This window comes from Schistocerca serialis, chromosome 2 (assembly GCF_023864345.2).
Source record: "Schistocerca serialis cubense isolate TAMUIC-IGC-003099 chromosome 2, iqSchSeri2.2, whole genome shotgun sequence".
Taxonomy (NCBI): Eukaryota; Metazoa; Arthropoda; class Insecta; order Orthoptera; family Acrididae; genus Schistocerca; species Schistocerca serialis.
Window position 1 is genome coordinate 503,024,629 of NC_064639.1, and position 24,110 is coordinate 503,048,738.

At 42.7% G+C, this 24,110-nt stretch overlaps 2 protein-coding genes across 2 annotated transcripts in view; one reads left to right on the plus strand and one right to left on the minus strand.

Annotated features, from left to right (window-relative positions):
- LOC126456150 (protein snakeskin-like) overlaps window positions 1–946 on the minus strand; it is a 60,453-nt gene extending 59,507 nt beyond the window's left edge. Inside the window, exon 1 of the mRNA XM_050091903.1 lies at window positions 893–946. Within this exon, the coding sequence (XP_049947860.1) occupies window positions 893–946 (54 nt within the window). The remainder of the gene's footprint in view (window positions 1–892) is intronic.
- A 33-nt stretch (window positions 947–979) lies between these two features.
- Window positions 980–24,110, plus strand: part of LOC126456151 (adenylosuccinate lyase-like) — a 49,347-nt gene continuing 26,216 nt past the window's right edge. Inside the window, exons 1-3 of the mRNA XM_050091904.1 lie at window positions 980–1,156; window positions 16,191–16,394; window positions 23,857–23,981. Of these exons, the coding sequence (XP_049947861.1) occupies window positions 980–1,156; window positions 16,191–16,394; window positions 23,857–23,981 (506 nt within the window). The remainder of the gene's footprint in view (window positions 1,157–16,190; window positions 16,395–23,856; window positions 23,982–24,110) is intronic.

Here is a 24,110-nt window from a genome sequence, read left to right on the forward strand (position 1 = left end):
TACTTTATTTAAACTTTAGGATAAACAGCGTCTAGATTTCACTCACACACCAAGAAAGGATTTCAACGCTTCGCTTCTCTTATTAACACGATCGCATAAGTCATCTGCAGTAAACAGATACGTGTAAGCTCAATAAGCATAATACACCGCACAGGTAAGTTAACTTTTTAGCGAATGGGGGGATATCGTTTCTAATTTTTGTGATTGAAGAGCCAGCCAACAGTGCGCATTGCATTGTGGCCTGCTTCTTATGAGTTACAGTTTTAAAAGCTCGTAACTGGCTGGTCGACGTCCATACAGGGAATGTGACGGGCACCACAAATGGAATTCTTTAACCATATCCCAACTGGAGAGTGAGTTGGAATTTCTGAAGTTGAAGTTAAAATATTGTTTGTTTATAATTACATTGTAAGCTCATAAGAAACCTTAAGTTGCGCGTTTCAAAAAGAAAAAAAAAGTAAATCTTCACGCGTGTTTAAACCGAAGTAAAGAAGTTCCACAACGACAGCGTCTACACTGAAATAGCATGTACTCTACCAGTATCATTGGAACACCACACTGAAAACCTCTCGGTAATTGGAGGATGAGAGGCCGCTGCTAGACCACAAAGTACGGCAAGAAAGAACAGTTCACTCTTCCACAACCTCCGTATTTTTCAGCCAGCGATGCCAGTAAATGTCACGGAATGTTCATTAGTGCTTGTAAGATCCCTTTCCTTGTTCGTGGCGGACGAACTACCTGAGAGTGAGTCAGGAATCCAGTAACGCCTCCATCGAGCGTCTCGAGAAGTGTGTCGCTGTGTGATGAAAGTCCGCACGGTTTTAGGCTGCTGCTACAGCTGCTTGTGGCGCGACGCGTGCAGAGGGGGGCCGGGCGCCGTGTAGGTACTCACCAGCTTGAGCAGCTTGATGAAGATGGAGGCGATGCTGAGGATCTTGGCGGACATGGTGGTGCCGCGCGCGTCACGTCTCAGCCGACAATGGCGGGTCCTGGCGTGGCTGCAGCTATGGCCTGGCCGGTAGATAACTCGTGCCACCCGATAACGCCGACACACCTGTCGGGAGCTCCCTCTGTGACGCCGCGGATCACAGCGCCGCCATATCTGGGCTGCCACACTGCGACATGCCCACTGGGCTGCCAGGGAGAGCGCTTGTTGGCAATGACACCGCACCGCGATAGCGGTCCATCCCAACAGTTCGCTGAACTTCGCAGTCTCCCACAACAATTGAAACAACACATCACTTCTATAGTGGTGTCTTTTCAGTATTTTATCTCGATAATGAGATCGTGATCACTTCTCCCTCTTGACAGCGGACTTATATTGCCTTTCTGCCGTTGTATTGTATCAAACACAGATACACTGCCTGCCAAAAAAATGAAGCACCCAAAGGATATGGTCGCATGTCAGAACAAGTACAAATCATCGACTGTTATGTAAATGATCAGAGTTGCAGTTCTCTGTGTCACGTAGAATGCCCAGCAGAGGCCGGCCGGAGTGGCCAAGCGGTTCTAGTCGCTACAGTCTGGAACCGCGCGACCGCTACGGTCGCAAGTTCTAGGGGACTGATGACCTCAGCAGTTAAGTCCCGTAGTGCTCAGAGCCATTTGAAGCCCAGCAGAGTACACCACTGTTGTCCTCCTTTTAGAGTTGTTACCAGGTGTGGTAGGGTATGTAAGAAGTCCTCAGCGATATTGAGTGATTACTTCCAAGGACACGATGATGCTGCGTATTCGTGTGAGGCCATTATAAGGAACTGAAGGAGTTTGGGATGGGCCTAATTGTGGGTCTCGATGTGGCCAGCAGGTCAAGTCGTGCAATATCCAGATTTGTGGGACATTCGAATGCGATAGTGGCTCAATGCTGGATTGGGGCATTCTAATATGGCAGCGGCCTGATCTTGGATTGCATGGACGCTTGAGGGCAGACATACTCGTCGTCGAGGTTGCAGTCGACCACGTGTGGCCAGCCTTGGGGAGAAGGTGCACCAAGCACATCGTAATCCTGTCACATCTGCGCATGCCGTCTGAAAACAAGTAATGGACACCTCGCAACATTTTGTGTCATCGCCCACCTTTGATCGGAGGCTAGGAATAGGCGGACGACGGAATTACAGTGCATCTACATCTACATATATACTCCGCTAGCCACCAAATGGTGTGTGGCGTTTTACGTTTAGTGTTCCTTGCGCGACTTCACTGTGTTTGATGTGGTGCGCTCGCAGTTTCCCTTCTTACCGCTCAGACAGTGTAGCGTGCTAATGGAAATGTGTACCCAGGCGAGAGAGATTTTGCACGCGTGCGAGAGTACGTCACTGCGTGAAAAAATGTTTGGAAGTCTGGATCTCTGCTAAAAAAAATCTTATTAAAGAAAACACACAAAGTTCCTGATTATGACAAAGTACATCACAAGACATAATTATGACCAAATGAAAATGAAATGGAAATGGTCGGGACATGTAGCCAGGCAAAAGGGCTGGACTGAGGAAGTACTTTGCTGGATTCCAAGGGATAAAAAAATTCAAGATTATAACCTAATAAAAGGTGCGTACCGGTAGTTAATATTAGAACACATGTAGGGCCAATATGAACGTGTTGTTGTTGTTGTTGTTGTTGTGGTCTTCAGTCCTGAGACTGGTTTGATGCAGCTCTCCATGCTACCCTATCCTGTGCAAGTTTCTTCATCTCCCAGTACCTACTGCAACCTACAGCCTTCTGAATCTGTTTAGTGTATTCATCTCTTGGTCTCCCTCTACGATTTTTACCCTCCACGCTGCCCTCCAATGCTAAATTTGTGATCCCTTGATGCCTCAGAACATGTCCTACTAACCGGTCCCTTCTTCTCGTCAAGTTGTGCCACAAACTCCTCTTCTCCTAATTCTATTCAATACCTCCTCATTAGTTATGTGGTCTACCCATCTAATCTTCAGCATTCTTCTGTAGCACCACATTTCGAAAGCTTCTATTCTCTTCCTGTCCAAACTATTTATCGTCCATGTTTCACTTCCATACATGGCTACACTCCATACAAATACTTTCAGAAACGATTTTCTGACACTTAAATCTATACTCGATGTTAACAAATTTCTCTTCTTCAAAAACGCTTTCCTTGCCATTGCCAGTCTACATTTTGTATCTTCTCTACTACGACCATCATCAGTTATTTTGCTCCCCAAATAGCAAAACTCCTTTACTACTTTAAGTGTCTCACTTCCTAATCTAATTCCCTCAGCATCACCCGACTTAATTCGACTACATTCCATTATCATCGTTTTGCTTTTGTTGATGTTCTTCTTATATCCTCCTTTCAAGACAATGTCCATTCCGTTCAACTGCTCTTCCAAGTCCTTTGCTGTACAGCTGAAAACCGTTTTAGAGGAAATATTTATAGCGTATTTGATTTCATATGATAGGTGGTAGTACAGTGCTGTTTTCTTTATGTGTGACCAAAGCTCTTAGACAGAGGAACAATATTTACATCTGGAGACAGCCTAGAACGCTAAAGAGCTCCACACTGTTGTGCGAAACCTGTCAGTGTCGTATTGACGTACTCCTGCAGCGAATACTATGCATCTTTGGTGGTCGTGTGCACCCCTACATTATCAAAATAAAAATAGTTATTTGAAATCTTGAAGATTTTCGGAACGGATGCTCTATTTGTCTGTGGAGCCTTGCTGACACATTGGCGAGTCTCTTGTTGTTTGGTCTGTCGGTGATTCCTTTAGAAGAAGGACTCGGCCGACTTCTTTCCCCATCCTTCCCTAATCCGATGAGACCGATGACCTCGCTGTTTGGTCTCTTCCCCCCAAATCAACCCAACCCATCGCCTTTAGAAGACTTGCTGTAAATAGGTCAGTACCTCCCTCGATTCTCCCATTGAGAGGTGTTTTTCATCTTGAGGACACTGAATCCATCTTTATTACTTTCGAAGCTGTGTCTGCCGTTTACGATAACCGTGCACTCTATTAGGCACCGATAAATATTTTTGTTTCTTCTGGTTATGAGTTACTGTGTTGGTGGAAAAAGACTGCTCATTTCTTAAGCCATATAGGTAAGAGTTAGAGAGCATTTATGCCATTATACAATATTTCGATACGGTATTCTCAACCTGAAAATATATTCTTCTATGTGTAACCTGTCATCAAAAACGTGGGGAATGAATTGCAGCCGTGTGTTTCACTTGGTGCTATTGGCCCTTTGTCAGTTATTTCTCATTCTCGAAGCATTATGGGTGACCAGGCGTGAAGTTTGTGTGTGCGCGTTGTCGAACGATGGTGTACCGCTATGCTGTTAAGGATAATATGGAGTGGAATGGATTCAGTGACGTTATAATAAGTTACTAAGGGGAATTTCACGTCCGTCCTCAAGATGGAAAACACTTCGCAACGGGAGAATCGATGGAGGTACTGGCCTATTTACAGCAAGTCTTCTAAAGGAGCTGGGTTGGGTTGATTTGGGGGGAAGAGACAAACAGCGAGGTCATCGGTCTCGTCGGATTAGGGAAGGATGGGGAAAGAAGTCGGCCGAGCCCTTCTTCTAAAGGAATCACCAACAGAGCAAACAACAAGAGACTCACCAATGTGTCAGCAAGGCTCCACAGACAAATAGAGGATCCGTTCCGAAAACCTTTAAGGTTTCAAATAACTATTTTTATTCAGAAAATGTAGGGGTCCACACGACCACCAAAGATGCATCATATTCGCCGCACGAACGTGAATTTTGACTTGATACTTGAGACAATGGTTGGAGAATGTTGCGAAATGCTGCACAAGAAGTATGGAAAACCTTGTTTCTAAAAAGTGTGTATACATGCGCTTCCATGATGCTCGAGACAGCGTGAAAGATGTGCAACAGGTCGTTTATGGAAGGTTCCAATGTTAGAGGAGCACGTGGGAGTGTCGTACGAGAGTGCTTATACAGCTGTAACCGAAAAATTGCAAGAGCAAACGATGTTCACGGGTAGTACATCACGACAAGACTGGAAACAGGAACAGGGTAGGACGGAGGCGTGCAGGGATCTTATCGACATGGTGGGTAGTAATGCCACCTTTCCTGAACCGATCGTTACAGGAGACTAGTCGTGGTACCTGACGTACGATACAGAATAGAAGAGGCGAAGCACTGGAATCCAAAAATGTGTAGGTGCAAGAAGCTGTACATCAGGACACCGCTAATTACCTTCTTTTATGGCAAGGGAATCATTCACAAGGAGTACCTGCCTTAAGACGTGACATTGACTGCAGACGCATATGTGAACGTCTTAGATCGTTTCATGGAGAGGATGCGACAAGTACCACCACATAGTACAGCGAATGGATCCTCGTGTCTGGTGTACGGAAATGCACGGCCCCAAACCACCACAACCGTGCACCAGTTCCATCATACGTAACGAAGTTTGCAGTGATGAATTCTGTTAACCACACATTGGGCGCTAATCGTTGTTGATTATGTTTATAATAAAATAATTGCAGCTGAGTTGGAATTTGCAACTATTAACAAGTAAAAGGGTAGGGGGCTCCAGCAGCAAAAATACAAATGGAATTTATTACAATAATTTTATTTCTGCAAAATACGACTGTTTCGACCAGAACGAAGACGTGATTGCAGCTACCCTTTTGAAAATTTATTACTAGAAAATTAATATCTTTCCATCACACACTTCAATTTAAGAAAATTAAAACCTACGTATAATATGCTCATTTTACTAACGAAAATCTGAGAGTAGCTTTCCTGCGTTGTAATTCTTAAGACAAATGTAACACTGACAGGTGGACGATCACCGGAGTCCTATAGTGCATGTCATTACCAGGCACTGCTGGACTGTGAGCGGGTATCATGAGATTCGTGCAAAGGAATATGTTGGGCGAACGTAGCGATAAAGCCGAAGGCTTGTGTATGGAACTACAGGCCGATTTTGCTTAGTGTTGACAGACTGTAGGTAAGCGATCCTTGAGAGGGGAAGGAGAAAAAGACGTCATACGGCCTGAAATGCGTTCCAAGGGAGGTACACTCACTCGAATGTGGAGATAGATCTTTGACAGTGTAGGTTTCAATGATGAAAGCACACATAAAAGCGCACAAGGCAAGTGAGCATGTTGTGTGTGTACTAGTTTTCTAGCTCCAAACTCAACAGGGCAGTGAGCTGTAGTACCACCGTGTGGCAGCCGCGTTACCCTTCGTGTCAGCAAAGGCACAGCTTCTGGCAGAGGAGGCACGGCCACCCGCAGGAAGTGCAGATATGACTCGCTTGTGAGGCGGCGTGGGAGGATGACTGGTCACACGAGGAGGTCGCCAATAATCCCCGTCCACAAATTGAGGCTAAACCGGCTCTGATGGTTTGTTGCCACCATTTATCACGGAGATTTGCCGTTTCTCACTGGTGGGTATTGTGAAAGTTGACGATATTGCCCTCTGTAAAGGTAGTCTCACTTGCAAGTAGGATGGATGACCAAAATCCCAGCTCCGTGGTGACCCTTGGACGAACCAGCGACAAAACGACCACCACGGAGAGAAATGCATAGGTAATAAGGGCGACACGCATTATAAGGGGTAAAGATAGTGGCAGTCGTCGTGGAGAATGTTCCACACGGTCATCTGGCTTACTCCATGCTGGCGCGACGCCTGCCTAGTGCTGATACCGGTGTCACTGTCAAAATCTTTGATCTCCACCTTCTAGTGTGTGTAACTCCATTAGAACGCTTTTCCAGGCATACGTCTATATGTCGTTTTTTGCTCCTTTCCCTAGTGTTTTAACTATCTCTACGTTCAAAACGGCCACTATCCCATGTACAGCCGTAGCCTCCTACAGGTAATAAATAGTATGGGAAGCTGTTTGATATTGATTACCCTCGACGGCGCTCATCCGTGTGCTTCAAAAGTGACTTACGTCGATGTTGGGATGTTTATTTGCTGCGGAAGAACTACCAGTGGGGGCCACGTCGTTCAAAATGGTTCAAATGGCTCTGAGCACCATGAGACTTAACTGCTGAGGTCATCAGTTCCTTAGAACTTAGAACTACTTAAACCTAACTAACCTAAGGACATCACACACATCCATGCCGAGGCAGGATTCGAACCTGCGACCGTAGCGGTCTCGCGGTTCCAGACTGTGGTGCATAGAACCGCTCGGCCACCCGGCCGACGCCACGTCGTTCGTTTGATGCACTTGATGCAACAGTGCCTTATGTATCTGCGGTTTTTACAAGTCCGACGCAGATGCTGGCACGGAGCAGCACAGATAATGTAGAGTTGATTTATTATGGTGTCCAAAATCAAGTACGGACGGCAAAAGTTGAAAAGCAAAGGAAATTTAAAGAATTACTTTTCACCTTTTTACGATATTGCATTTCCTATGTTGTTCAGAAGTACGACGCAGTGTTCCTATGCTCATGCACGCATGCATGCTCGAAGGGACAGGCAATATGGCGACTACAGCTGTTATGAAATGCACGAAGTGTATATGTAATTGCGAGTATGGTCAATAATCAGTTGTACAATGGAATTAACGACATTAAAAATTCGTGCAGGACCAGGACTCGAGGCTGGATTTCACCCGTATCGCGAGCGGTCGCCTTGTTGTACTATCCGAGCATGCTTCACTGCGAGACCCAAACTTCCATGTCGTCAACTATGAGCCTACAGTCTGAACTCATACATTCATTATGTTTATTCCCATATCGTATATATCCGCCGCACCGGGCAAGCGGCTTTTAGTTAAAATGTCTTTCCTGTACGGGAAGATACAAAGGGACGTACGAGTGCACGTTCTAGACGCATGATTGAGGACATACGGAAGGTTAGTTGTGGCCACGAAGCTTGGTCGGATAGTCTAATGGCAAGGCTGCCACTCGCGATAAGCGGGAAATCCGAGTTCGAGTACCGGTCCGGCACAAATTTTCATTGTCGTCATCCCATTATGCAGCCGATGGCTGTCGATATTCGCAACTGTGATTACATTTAATGTATTTCAGCGTTTCGTTCATACGGTAGTAAGGTCCAATGTTTCCGGGCGTGCGGCACGTTTGCTATAGTAACACTATTTTCACACAATGTCGATGGCTTGGAAAATATCAAAGAAATGAAAGAAGCTACTCTGCGATTTGGTGTGCTTTGTCCGGTGATCCACGAAAGTGACGTTGCGACGGAAAACGGATTTGTGTGTATGTGCTCTGTGCCATTCACCTTCGGTGAAAACACTCGGATTACGTACATAGTATATGTTTTGAGGGGTGGTAGCATGGATCAAAACAAGAAACAAATGTCCAGTAAACATATCCTACGATATGCGGACCTTTGGAGCTATGAGCACTTGTTCATCTTCATTACTATGTAACTGCTGCCGTGTACTGAACAAAGCTTCATAGCTCGTAAAGCATTCATTTTAGAGCTCATATTCACTCGACATTTTCGCCTTGTTTTGGTCAGTACTACAATCTCTTAAAATACGAAATACTTTTTTTTAAAGTCCTGTATTCAGTCAAACATGTTTTAACTGTTATTTACAGCTATTGTTGAAACTTGTTTTCTTGTCTCAGCGTCATCACAATATGTCTTACTCATAAGAGAGAGGTTTGATGTCACACGCAATCGTTTTCATTTAATCCCCTACCTTTCAGGAACCGATTCGTCTAGGGGCCTTTCTTTCGGCTCGTGTTGACTTGTCTACAGAAAGACGACGGCGCAAATCGCCCCGAGATATTTTTGACGAGTAGAGATGGTTCGAATGTAGTCTGAAGTTTGGTATCTCTCGCTCACTGCATCAGTTATATACCATCAGTACAGACGACGCAGCCGGCCGGAGTGGCCATGCGGTTCTAGGCGCTACAGTCCGGAACCGCGCGACCGCAACGATCGCAGGTTCGAATACTGCCTCGGGCATGGATGTGTCCTTAGGTTAGTTAGGTTTAAGTAGTTCTAAGTTCTAGGGGACTGATGACCACAGCAGTTAAGTCCCATAGTGCTCAGAGCCATTTGGAACAGACGACGCAAAAGGAACCATTATGCACTTTTCCGATGATCTGTCATGGATTGAGAATATTCGACTGATTGCAAGTTTGATATTATAAACTTTTAGAAACGACAACAAGCAGTTCTCATTTTCTATAGTAACAGTTTCAACCATCTATTTGCAAAGATATGGTTTGTTATGTGTCATCTACCTAATTAATTATGGTTTAGTTACATCAAAGGGGTGAGAAACCACCTTCCGTCCTCTCCAACCCCACCCCTCACCCACCCTCCCACACACACACGCGCACACACACACACACACACACACACACACACACACACACACACACACACACACACGAAGATTTCGCCTCGACAATACTAAGCTGCCTCTTTCGCCTGTCATCCTTATAATTTAATTACTGTTGCTTAGGCTACAAGCTCAGTTAAAAATAATTGGGACGGATGTTTTCTGAGGTAGCAAATGGAAATAAAATATAGAAATTAAATTATTGCACAATAATTAAACTCCGTTCGGTCCGGCGTTTTCAGGAGGATTCCACTCAATTGAGGAGCACGTCAGGAGTGAACTGCAGTATAAATCTACGTAATTGTAATAGGCAGTATACTCAGGTGATATGTGAGTTCACTGGAAAGTCTTTTCTTTCGTGCTGCGGAGAGAAATAATGATCCAGCGAATGAAACCGAAGGTCCATTTGTCATCGACTCATTACACATCAGAACTTTGCATTTATATTGTGTCCTTTTGTGCACGCAGGCTGTGACATTAAAAGTAATTGCCTAAACCTTCCCTTTCAGGGGTTCGCTGAGTGTTCCACCAGATCACACAAGCTGTATTTATGCCCCCCTTAGAAAGTCGTAATATGAGAAACGGGCGCTAAAGACGCAGGCGTCAGCATTCGCGAAGGAAACTGCTGGTGAGGCCGGCGGAGCCAGCCAGTTATCACGCCGATGCTAAGGCTGCCCTAATTACGTCCGCGTTAACTCATCTTACCGCAGACACTTAGCGCAATGCCCTCGCCTCCAACTGCCAATGGCAAACCACGTGTCAGATTTCATGGCGAGCAACCCATCAGTATCCCATTAGCTCCAAACTGATTCATTTGGTATCACTGGACACCCGTTTCCCAGTTTTTGTAGGTCATCACCGTGGAAAAATATTGGTCAAGTGTGTGCAACCCATACCAGATACCGCTTAAATAGGACATTAAGCGTATACAAACAAGAGCAGCACGAATAGTCACAGATTTGTTTGCCACGGGAGAGCATGGAGGAAATGTTGTTAAACCAGAATTTGTTGACGCTTGAAGTAGACGCCAGTTATTCTGCGAATGCACAAAGTCTCCAAAGCAGTGTTAAGTGAAGAAACTAGAAATTGGCTTGAACTGCACTACGTATCGCTCCCTCAGAAACTGCGAACACAACATTGCACTAGCTTACAGTGCACACAATGGAATTGAAGCAGTCATTCTTCTCGCACCCTGTTGGCGAATAGAAATGTCCTACAGTGCTAATGGTGACTTGATATCGTTGTATTGAGCAACATTAAGTCCATGAATGGCTGCAGATGGTCTTCGAGTAGCCGAACATAACCATTTCCAGTCAGTGGTCGGTTCAGTTGCACTAGAGGACCTAGTCCATTCCATGTAAACACAGCCCACAACGTTATGGAGACACCACCAGCTTGCGCAGTGCCTTGACAACTTAGATCCATGGCTTCTAGGGTCTGCGCCACACTCGAACCCTGCCATCAGATCTTACCAACTGAAATAAGGGACTCGGCAGACCAGACCACGGTTTTGCAGTCGTGTAGGGTCCAACCGATGTGATGACAAGGCCAGGAGAGCTGCTGCAGGCGATGTCGTGCTGTTATCAAAGGTGCGCGCGCCGGTCGTCTGCTGCCACAGCCCGTTAACACCAAATTTCTCCTCACTATCCTAACCGATACGTTCATTGTACGTCCCACATTGATTTCTGCGGTTATTTCACGCATTGTTGCCTAAAATGTGTTGTTCTCGGTACACTCTTGACGCTATGGATCTCGGAATATTGGAATTCCTTAACGATTTCCTAAATGGAATGTCCCATGCGTCTAGTTCCAACTGCTGTTCTACGTTCAAAGTCTGTTAATTCCCGTCGTGCGGCCATAATCACGTCGAAAACGTTTTCACTTGAATCACCTGAGTACAAATGACAGCTCCGTCAATGCACCATACTACCGCCATCTGTATACAGATCCGACTATGGGGGCGGGGGCGGAATCTTCGGTGCTCAAGCTTCATGGAGGCCCGAGTTTTTGTCAAGGGTTCGAATCCCTCAGCTTGCTAAGTTGGCAAAAATCATACTGCTTTTCCAAAATTAATTTTTGTATCAAATTATAAATGATAGAACATTACACCCAGCACCAGCGTAACCAGTCTTCGTTCCCAGCCGGCCGCTGTGGCCGAGCGGTTCTAGGCGCTTCAGTCCGGAACCGCGCTGCTGCTACGCTCGCAGGTTCGGATGCTGCCTCGGGCATGGATGTGTGTGATGTCCTTAGGTTAGTTAGGTTTAAGTAGTTCTAAGTCTAGGGGACTGATGACCTCAGATGTTAAGTCCCATAGAGCTTGGAGCCATTTGAACCATTTTTGAATCTTCGTTTCCACTTCAGTTTTAAGAGTCATACAGGCCAGCTGCATACAGTTCTATTTCGTGTTTAATCTTGAATGCCTAATGCTTTCTCTAGACATAGTGCACGAAAACCACCTTGTAATGGATTAGAAAATGTGGTTCCTTTAAATGTTGTTGGAAATCCTCCCAAAACATTTCCCCAACAAATGTACTCTACAACAACTATGCGGTATGTTTACCAACAAGATTAAAAAATAACGAGCTTCTGATTCCGATCTTACGCGAAAAACTAGTATACAGAAATTATTTTTGTTCAAGAGTAAACACAAGGTAAAACGTTTCTATTGATGTACAGTTGTCCTGGAAGAATCATAAAAATGAAGAAAGCAAATGGCTTGAAAGATGTACGTTGGCCAGAAGTAAAGAGTTAATCTTATTTTGTTCGTCCGTAGAATACCAGCTTATATGGCTACTCTCACGTGGTTTTTGTTTCCATTAGGCTGATTTCATGTGGCCCGCCACGAATTCCTCTTCTGTGCCAACATTTTCATCTGCGCTGAATGTATTCTAATCTCTGTCTTCCTCTACGGTTTTTACTCTCTGTAGCTCCACCCTAGTACCAAAGCAAATTATTCTCTGATTTCTTAACATAGGTCCTGTCACCCTGTCCCTTCTTCTTGTCAGCGTTTTCCATATACTCCTTTCCTCTCGTTTCTGCGCAGAACATCCTCATTTCTTTACCTTATCAGTCTACCGAATTTTCAGCATTCTTCTGTAGCACCACATCACAAATGCTTCGATTCTCTTTTCTTCCACTTCTTACATGGTCTGTGACTCACTACCATACAATGCTGTGCTCAAAACCTACATTCTCCGAAATTTCGTCCTCAAATTAAGTCCTATGTTTGATACTTGTAGACTGCTCTTGGCCAGGAATGCCATTTTTACCTTTTTGCCACTGATACTCTACTTTTTATGGTCGCCTTGCTCCTTCCACCATGGGCTATTTTGTTGCCTAGGTACAGAATCCCTTAACTTTATCCACTCCTTGATCCCCAGTTCTATCGTTGTTACACGCTGTTCTCATTTCTTTTACTTCTCATTACTTTCGTCTTCCTTCGGTTTACTCTCAGTCCATATTATGTACTCATTAGGCTGTTCATTCCGTTCGACAGCCCCTGTAATTCTTTTTCATTTTCACTGAGGATAGCAATGTCACCAGCGAATCTTATCATTGATGTCCTTTCACCCTGAATTTTAATTCCACTCTTGAACCTTTCTTTTGTTTCCACCACTGATTCTTCGATGTACAGATTGAACAGCAGCAGCTCTTCGTTCTTCGTCTTCCATTCTTATTATTCCCTCTCGGTTCTTATTATCCGTCTTTCCCTGTAGCTTACCCCTATTTTTCTCAGAATTTCGAACATCGTGCACCATTTGGCACTACCGAACGCTTTTACCAGGTTGACAAATCCTACGAACGTGTCTTTATTTTTCTTCAGTCTTGCTTCCATTATCAAGCGCAACGTCAGAACAGCCTCTCTGATGTCTTTACTTTTCCTAAAACCAAACTGATCGTCATCTAATTGATCCTGACTTACATGTGTCAGTTGTTAACCTGATTGTGCGATAATTCTCGCACTGGTCGGCTCTCGGTGTCTACGGAATTGTGTGGATGGCGTTTTTCCGAAAGTCTGATGGTATTCCACCAGTCTCGTATATTGTACACACCAACGTGAGTAGTCGTTTTGTTGCCACTTCCCCCAATGATTTTAGAAATTCAGATGGAATGTTATCTATCTCTTCTGCCGTATTTGATGTTAAGTTGTCCAAAGCTCTTTCAAATTCTGATTCTGATGCTGGATCCCCTATCTCATCCCTGCTGACTCCCGTTTCTTCTTCTATCACATCAGACGAGTCCTCCACCTCATAGAGGCCTTCAATGAACTCTTTCCACCTATCCACGTTCTCCCTGCATTTAACAGTGGAATTCCCATTCCACTCTTGCTTTCAATTTCACCAAGGTTGTTTTGACTTTTCTGTATGCTGAGTCAGTCCTTCCGACAATAATTTCTTTTTTCAATTTCTTCACATTTTTCATACGACCACTTCGCCTTAGCTTCCCTGCATTTCCTGTTTATTTCATTCCAAAGGGACTAGTATTTCTGTATTCCAGAGTTTCTCTGGCCATTTTTCTACTTCCTTTTTTCGTCGATTAGCTGAAGAATTTCTTCTGTTATTCATGGTTTCTTCGCAGTTACCTTCCTTGTACCTATGTTCTCTTTTCTACCCCTGTGATGGCCCTTTTTAGAGGCGTCTATTCCTCTTTAACTGAACTGCGTGCTGAGCTGCTCCTTATCGCAGTATCCATAGCCTCAGAGAACTTCAGCTTATCTCTTCATTCCTTAGAATTTCCGTATCTCAATCATTTGCGCTTTTATTCTTCAAGACTAGTCTGTTAAACTTCAGCCTATTCTTTGCCATTACTAAGTTATGACCTGAGCCTATATCTGCTCTTGGGTATGCTTTACAATCCAATATCTGATTTCGGATTCTCTGCCTGACGATGATGAAATCTAACTGGACTCTTCCTGTACCACCCGGCCTTTTCCAAGTACAACTCCTCTTTTTGTGGTTCTCGAACAAAGTATTCGCTATAACTAGCTGAAATTTATGGCAAAACTCAATTAGTCTTTCTCCTCTTTCATTCCTAGTACCAGACCCACACTCTCCCGTAAACCTTTCTTGTACTACTCCTCCTACAACCGCGTTCCAATCCTCCATGACTATTAGATTTTCTTCTCTTTTTACGAGCTGAATTACCCGTTCGGTATTCTCATATACTTTCTGTATCTCTTCATCTTCTGCTTAGACGTCGGCATGTATACCTGAGCTATTGTTTTAGTGTTGGTTTGCTGTCGATTCTGATGGTGACAACCGTATCACTGAACTGTTCACAGTAACTCACTCTCTGCCCTACCTTCCTATTCATAGCGAATCCTACTCATGTTATACAATCTTCTGCTGCTGTTGATATTACCCTATACTAATCTGACCAGAAATCCTTACCTTCTTTCCATTTCACATCACTTGCCCCCACTACATCTAGTTAGACTGGGATCTTTTGCCAATGGAGAGACCGTCAGGACACTTTTTCAGATACAGGCCACTTGTCCTGTGGATACACATTGTCTTTCCTTCCGAGGTTTCCGTGGCCTTCTGCATCCTCGTTTCGTTGATCATTGCTGAATATTCCGCGTTTTAGGGGCAATTTACCATCCCAAAGACAAGAGAGTGCACCTTACCTCTGTCCGCTCCTCCGCCCTCTTTGACAAGGTCGTTGACAGAATGAGGGTGATTTCTTATGCCGGACATATTCGGCCGCCATCACTTGTGATTTTTATTCAGAATTAAAGCAGTGTCGCGGTTCGAACCTGGGACCGAGGACGTTTCGATGACTAGTCAAAGACGCTACGCATAGACTTGATGTGACATAATTTCTTGGTCAACGAGGCTTGGTCTTAAGAGATTCAGCTCAGAAAATTGGAGATTTTTTTAGGCCTGTTAAGATACCTTTTAGCTCACTTTTTTATTGCTTCAGTACCACTTTGGGCATATTTGTTTCAGCGTGAAGTGGCAATTATACAGAGACAGTGCGTCATAAAGTTTTATTGGAGAAAAATGCTGAAGAAAAAGTTTGGTGACCTCAGAACGCTTGCGGTGACACTAGAATTCTTGTCATGTGCCCACAACGTCGCCTCAGACCGGATATTAAATGCATATTTTACTAGATAATTAAGGCAAATTTGAATATCTGGATCCTGGTAACGGATACCGATATCGAAAAAAATTTCGTAAGTTTCCAAAAATGCCATCATAAGGAAGTATGGTAAAATTTTCAACGATTTGCTATAAGTAGAAATTAATGAAAGTGGCCATCTCCACAACTGGTACTTTTCGTACCCAAACATCGCAGTTTCCTCAAAAATCATCCATTAACAAATGATGATTATATAAGCTACGTAAGGTTCACCTAATGCAAAAGAGCCAACCTATTTTCTTAATTTCTCTGGCTGGAGGAAGTGTGTAACGCTTAAATTTTGACCCTGTACTGGTTAGCCACAAAATGCCTATTCTTCCGATAGGCATACAAATGGTCGCTAGACCGATGCCAACCAGAACAGTTGACCCCTTATCACTGTGACCAATAGAACCCGAGGCTTTTTGGAACGTATTAGTACCGATTGCATTTGTGAACATATGCTTAGTGTTTAATAAGAAATTGTGTTTATTCTATTTCGCTCTAATGAGTATTTTTTGTGCATTTCCAACATCCCCGACTTACATTATTTTTAAATCATATCAAACCTTGTTTAAAATAACAACAAAATTGGGTTGCTGTATTTGAAGAAGGGGCCCAATCATCGATCTTGTCCCAGGCCCAGTCCTGGTGCTCTGGTCCGTCTGTGTACATGGAGGGCGGGGGAAACTCCTTTGCTATTGCTATGCCGTGCATTTTGATGAATTCGTAGCATCTATTTGGAGGTGAGATAGCTTGTCCAGAAACATGAGGAAGTGGACCAGTGGTGTGTGAGAACGTTGCATTGTTGCAGGCGCTGGGGCTGCCGGTGACGGAGGAGCAGTTGGCCGAGTTGGAGGCGCACGTGTACCAGGTGGACCTGGCGGCAGCCGCTGCCGAGGAGAAGCTGACGCGCCATGACGTCATGGCGCACGTGCACGTGCTGGCCAAGCAGTGCCCTCTGGCGGCGCCCATTATACACCTGGGCGCCACCTCCTGCTACGTGGGTGATAACACGGTCGGTCTCATCCTTCTCAACGCCTTTGCCTGTTGCTGAGAAAGTGTCTCTACGAGGGGTAGCCGTAAAGTTTTAAAAGTTACCCTAAAAAATGTTACGTAATTATTTTTTTGTTTGATTGCATGTACATGTTTGCTGTCCTGGTACACATCGAAATCCCCGTCCTATAGCACAGAATCTTGTCGCTAGAGTGGCCAAATCGGATTGACACAGCCCCTTGACAAAGAGTAGCATCATGCGAAAATCGTTGTCGTTTGAAGTGGAATGTTGCTGTTGTCAGGCCTATCTAGATGAATTCTTCAGCTATCTGGACTAGCGTAACACAGCATCAGCATATCCGCTACAACTGTAAACTGCACGGTACTACTCCTTATCAATGGCCTGCGCCATTTTCATTTGGCTTCTGTACGAACGTGGCTGGTTACTGTGGGGATGGGATTTCAGTGTGTACAGTCATGTACATGACTCAAACAAAAAATTAATTGTGTTAATTTACTTTTCTACGTTGATAATTAAAGCTTTGTCTACCCCTCATGAAAGATGAATATTACTCCTAACTAACTATTTCTTCCAGAGATAACGTCGATTTCTTGCAAAGATAACGTCGATGAAAATAATACCATGTACGACCTCCTCTGTTAATACTACAGTGTTTGTTCGTCAGGGAATGTTTAGTATTAAGTTCTAGCTTATTGGAGTTAGAAATTGTTTTCACTTGCTTGAAACACAGTGAATACTATTTGCGTGTTTTGGGGCAAACTGATATGGCACACAGGTAATTTTCTACTTCATAGGAGAAACGTTCAGTGGGTTTGGACAATCCTTTACTGAACCACAACACAGTTTAACGGGCCTTGTGGACAATACCACCGTTTTGCTGAGACAGAAAAGGGCCGTCTCCAAAATGTTGTATCAGTGTCTACAGTATAGTGTTGCCTAAAATATTTTCATTAACAAAAGTGTTTATTATTCTGCTGACCAAAACAAATAATCCCACTCTAAACCAGGAGAAAAAAACCAGATCATTGCACAGTTTCCATTAAACTTCACTCTCGCCACAACACATTTGCATAAATACCTTTTGTCAATATAAACACATCAAACTGAGTGACACATCATTAATAAATAATATTCCACAAACAATCCTTTCATGGCTCTACGAATAGTGTTGTTTGTTTTACTAATAGTGACATCACGTCCTTGTTCTTGATATTAGCGTGAATACAGCTGTGAAAATGCTGTTCTATGTAAGTATTTGCATGAATATGCCTGAAAGAAAAATAAATTTTTCTGTGGCCTGCTGAACTGAAAACAAAAATAAAGATTGTAAATATTCAGGATGGAGTTCCTTCAAATTATTTACTTTCTATCCTGATATATTATTAAAAGAGATTTTTTAAGTGCCTGGATCAACATTGTTCTTCTCCATACACTACATATTTTCTTTTAGTCCAGCAAGTTTCTGGTTTCTCCTGATTTCTGTAATTGCCACAGTCATTGTTTATTTAATGCCTGCCCCGCTATCTTCAGGTCTGATGCACAAGACATTTCTCTATTCCTTGACATGAACAATGAATATTTTAGGCACCTGAAGACAATTCCTGAGAACCTGTCTGAAAATCAGGTAGGCAACAGTGCTGGATGTCAGTGACAGTAACAATAGTAACATGAAGTACTGTCACATTCAGAGGAGCGGTACACAAACTTGGAAATAGGGTGATCTGGAAGTGCTTTGTCTGATGTCTGTTCACTCTTGTTGGGCAAACGTGCTTTGTACATCTGTGGAGGGCAGTGCCTTTTGGAACCTGAAGTTAATCAGCTTCAATTTGAAACTAAACAATGGGAAGTCCAGGTTGGAATATCAACAATTATGAAAAGGATAGATTGCTGCTCACTATAAGACAATACGTTGAGTTGCAGACGGCTCGATAAAAAGGCTGTTATATACTGGATTTCAGCCAAAGCCTTCTTCAGAAAAGAAAGGAAAACACACGCACATTCACACAAGCAGGCACAACTCGCGCGCGCGGAATGATTGGCAGTGTGTAACAGTCTTTTTTCATTTTGCCTGTCTGTCACTCAGCGTGTCATCTTTATGGTGAGTAGCAATCTACCTTTCCGTGATTATTTATTTCAAAACCATCATTTATTTTACCAATTTTATTCTTCAGATATGATAAACAAGTTAATTTTTTGCAAGAAAGATTGGGTATAATAATTCAACAGATTTATCGTACTTCGGGACAGTGTCCCCATTTTGAGCTCTACCTGGTTAAAAACACGATATAAAAAATTAAAATCTGTACACATAATTCTGATTGATGGCAGTCTAAAACGACCTTTTCCTTTTCCAGTCTCCTGATAACCAACTGTAACTTACATGCTGTGGTTTCAACTGGACAAATACAACAAACTTGCACTATACCGGAAATACGGAAGCGTCGGATCCCGCCCGTCTGCTTTGACCCATGACGTCACAAATATGGCGGAAACGACCATAAATCACGATTCCAATATGGCGCATATAAAGTCGATACGTACACATTATGAGGACGAAAATACATCGGAAAACACACACACTTTCCACAAAAAGCTTAATGACACTAACGGGACAAGCGCGGGAAATGGGGTGTTTTTTAGGTGGGGACAAACTAAATATAAACAAATTTAGACACCCACCCCCATACAAAACCACACAAAACGACGAAAAAAACCGACGTCACAAAACTCCCCAAATACCACTAAACACAATATAATCTGGAATCGGACACTTCCCTTGACCTATATAGCTCAACAGCAGCTCCCGATCCGATAAATTAGGATCAAACATCTCCCGATACCAATATCAACATACACAGCCATACATTGGGATCGAACACTTCCCTTGACCTACGCACTGTTAATTTTATCCGTCGTATCCATTCCTGAACAAAAACAACAACCGATTAATATTACTAAAATTACCACACGATGTACAGCGAACAACACTAAATTAACCTTCACACAAAATCGTTAACTCACTGAAACGAATTCTACTACAAACACAGCCGACACTCGAACATTTCTGGATAATGAGCAAAAGCAAACTGAGCCCATTACACCACACAAACGAAAACCCCGAACATACTACCAGAGAGCACAACACGACGACATCTACAAACACGCCACACTCACAAACCAAACTCCGCGCCGTCATGACGTCACACACGACAACACACTTACGTCACGGGTCAAAGCCGACGCGTGGGATCGGACGCTTCTGTCGACCCGTATTATCTATGAATGATGAACTGGAGTGAGATGGTGCATTGGTTACGATACAAGTTTCCACTAGATTATCTTGATTTACATTTTATGTTGCATCTCTAGATCTTAAGGGTAGTGCTTGGATGGTGTGTTAACGTAGTTCCTTAGCCAACACTTGTCTCCCTGAAGTTGTGCTCTGTTACAAATGTGCTCGTTGTTGAAAATTTGTTGATTTTTTTCCCTTGCTAAACATATAAGAAAATTTTATTTCCTTATTTTGACTGCTGAGGAAAAGAGATGGAGAGGTACAATTTTCAATCACCAACTTGTGGAAACATTCTGAATTTATTCGCTAATTTCTCTCCATCTTGCTTCTGTAGAGGTAATAGTGATCTGGTAGGCTCAAAGTGCTATGTAATTTTGCCACTTGTACAAGAATGGAATGTATCGGCTCAATAATAGAAAGTGCACACTAAATGGAGTGCACACAGCACATCTTATCAGTAGATATTCATCTTTCTTCATGGGTGAACTTTGACATGGAAGATGGCGACAGAAGCGGTAAAACGAGATAAATGCGGTGGATTGACTGCATCAAAATAGAAATGAGAACAAAGCAAACTTCTTAGAATCACTAGACCGTGGAAGCACTCTGTACAATTTACAATTTCTATTTCACCATTGCTACTGTTGTCTACAAGAACTGTTCTACAAGATCCAATCATGAGTCCACTACTCTTCTCTCTATGTGTAAATGATTCTTTATTTGGAAGAGAACTTTTGTCAAAGTAAGTAAAGAAAGATCAACAGAGGTAATGAGAAATGGTGATTTTGCAAAACTCATTAGCAGCTGTAGTATGGAAGCATGGGGTAGAAAATTCTACTTGTTTGTGGTACATATTGATTGGAAATAAAGTTGATTCTACATACTGTACAGCTGCTAAAATGATTAGATTTGGTCTCTTTTATCTGAAGGTTAAACTGCTGACTTTTGTTGGAAAGGTTAGTTAACATATTTCAAACATTGTCATTCGATGATTACCTACAGGAAAATATTGTGGTAAACATTATTCATTGCACTAAGTGAGGTAATCAGAATTACACTGAAGTGACAAGAGTCGTGGGAAACTCCTAATATCATGCTGGACCTCCTTTTGCGTGCCATAGTGCAGCAAGTCGATGTACTGTGGATTCAACAAGTGGTTGGAAGTCCCCTGCAGAAATGTTGAGCCATGCTGCCTGTATAGCTGTCCATAATTGTGAAAGTGATGCTGGTTCAGGATTTTGTTCACAAAAAGACCTCTCAGTTATGTCCCATAAATATTCAATTGGATTCATGTTTGGCAATCTGGGTGGACAAATCACTCACTGAAATTGTACAGAATGTTCTGACACAGTGCATTATCATCCATAAACATTCAATCATTGTTTGGGACCATGAAGTCCATGAATGCATGTAATCGAATATAACCATTTCCAGTCAATTATAGGTACACTTGGACCACATGACCCAATCCATTCTATGGAAACACAGCCTACACCATTATAGAGCCACTACCAGCTTGCACAGTGCCTTGTTGAAAACTTGGGTCCACAGCTTCATGAGTTTTATGCCACACTCAAACCCTACCATCAGCTCTTCCCAACTGAAATTGGGACTCATCTGACGAGGCCACAGTTTTACAGTCATCTATGGTCTAACTGATGTGATCATCTACATCTACATCCATACTCCGCAAGCCACCTGGCGGTGTGTGGCGGAGGGAACTTTGAGTACCTCTACTGGTTCTCCCTTCTATTCCAGTCTTGTATTGTTCGTGGAAAGAAAGATTGTTGGTATGCCTCTGTGTGGGCTCTAATCTCTCTGATTTTATCCTCATGGTCTCTTCACGAGATATACGTAGGAGGGAGCAATATACTGCTTGACTCCTCAGTGAAGGTATGTTCTCGAAACTTCAACAAAAGCCCATGCCGAGCTACTGGAGTTTATTTATCATCTCCATAACGCTTTCGCGATTACTAAATGATACTGTAACGAAGCGCGCTGCTCTCCGTTGGATCTTCTCTACCTCTTCTATCAACCCTATTTGGTACGGATCCCACAATGGTGAGCAATATTCAAGCAGTGGGCGAACAAGTGTACTGTAACGTACTTCCTTTGTTTTCAGATTGCATTTCCTTAGGATTCTTCCAGTGAATCTCAATCTGGCATCTGCTTTACCGACAATCAACTTTATATGATCATTCCATTGTAAATCACTCCTAATGCCTACTCCCAGATAATTTACGGAATTAACTGCTTCCAGTTGCTGACCTGCTACATTGTAGCTAAATGATAAAGGATCTTTCTTTGTATGTATTTGCAGCACATTACACTTGACTACATTGATATTCAATTGCCATTCCCTGCACCATGTGTCAATTCGTTTCAGATCCTTCTGCATTTCAGTACAATTTTCCATTGTTACAACCTCTCAATATACTACATCATCCGCAAAAAGCCTCAGTGAACTTCCAACGTTATCCACAAGGTCATTTACATATATTGTGAATAGCAACAGTTCTATAACACTCCCCTGTGGCACACCTGAAATCAGTCTTACTTTGGAAGACTTCTCTCAATTGAGAATGACATGCTGTGTTCTGATATCTAGGAACTCTTCAATCCAATCACACAATTGGTCTGATAGTCCATATGCTCTTACTTTGTTCATTAAACGACTGTGGGGAACTGTATCGAACACCTTGCGGAAGTCAAGAAATACGGCATCTACCTGGGAACTCGTGTCTATGGCCCTCTGAGTCTCGTGGACGAATAGTGTGAGCTGGGTTTCACACGATCGTCTTTTTTGAAACCCATGGTGATTCCTTCAGAGTAGATTTCTAGTCTCCAGAAAAACCATTGTACTTGAACATAATACGTGTTCCAAAATTCTACAACTGATCGACGTTAGAGATACACGTCTATAGTTCTGCACATCTGTTCGACGTCCCTTCGTGAGCCCAGGAGAGGCGCTGCAGGTACTATTGTGCTATTACCAAAGGCACTCGCTTCGGTTATATGCTGACATAGCCCAATAATGCCAAATTTTTCTACTCTGCCCTAAAAGATACATTCGTTGTACGTTTGACTTTAATATCTGTGATTATTTAATGCAGTGTTGCTTGTCTGTTAGCATAGACAACTCTGCGCAAACACCACTGTTCTCAATCATTAAGTGAAAGCTGTCAGCCACTGTATTGTCCATGGTGAGAGCTAATGCCTGAAAATTTATATTGGTGGCACACTCTTGACACTGTGGATTTTGGAATATTGAATTCCCCAATGATTTCCAAAATTGAATGTCCTGTGCCTCTAATTCCAACTACCATTCTGTGTTCAAAGTCTGTTAATTTCCTTCATGTGGCCATAATCATGTCGAAAATCACTTCTCGTGAGTCATCTGAGTGCGAATGACAGCTACAACCTTGCACTGCCCTTTTGTATCGTGCGTAGGTGACAATACTGCCACCTGTGTATGTGCATATTGCTATGTAGCCTCACAGTTCCTTGATAGTCTTCTATTTTAATTTATTTATGCCCATATTTAGTAACTTGACTCTTCAGCCACTACATTTGTACAAAATGGGGAAATTTTTTTAAAAGAAATGCTGAAATTAATAACAATTGTAAATGGAAATTAACTATCATATGCCATCATTTACAAATTTCAGATTAACACTATTTTAAACAAGTATAAAAAAATTTCCTTACAACAAGAATAAGATGATAATCATCTCCAACATTTTCTGAACTGTGTCAATCACAATGGACTCAACTTTCATAATTGTAACAATATTCATGAAAATAATACGAGAAGGAGAAAAATGATGTGCACTGTCCTCTCATTGACTCAGAATATTCGGGATAAGTGACCATAATACTTTGAAAATCTACCTACAAAAATAAAATTTATGACAGAATAAATATATTTAAATCTGGGTTTCTTCTTGACCATTCCATCTGTACTGTATACCAACTCACCATTGCTCTGGCAATATTGAAGTTTCTGTTGATAACATTTTGTACTCATTGTTAAATACTCTCTACCATGAAATCACAAAAAAGTTAAGGGCTAATGATTTACATTAACTTTGCATACATATTAATCACTACAGTAAAATTGTTATAGTAGTATGCTTAAAAAATAATGTATGCTTGATTTTACTGCTGCAGGACTTGATTATAATTCGTGATGGTTTCAACATTCTCCTGCCTAAATTGGCTAACTGCATTGATAAACTGTCCAAGTTTGCAGCTGCATACAAGGATATGCCTACACTTGGATTTACACACATGCAGTGAGTATCAAGTGACGATAACACTGTACAGTTCTGTAGTGTTACATAGCTCAATGGTGCCTTGAAATGAATGCTTGTTTATCAAGAAATATCCTTTTTACCCTGTAATCTCCATTATTATATGTATTT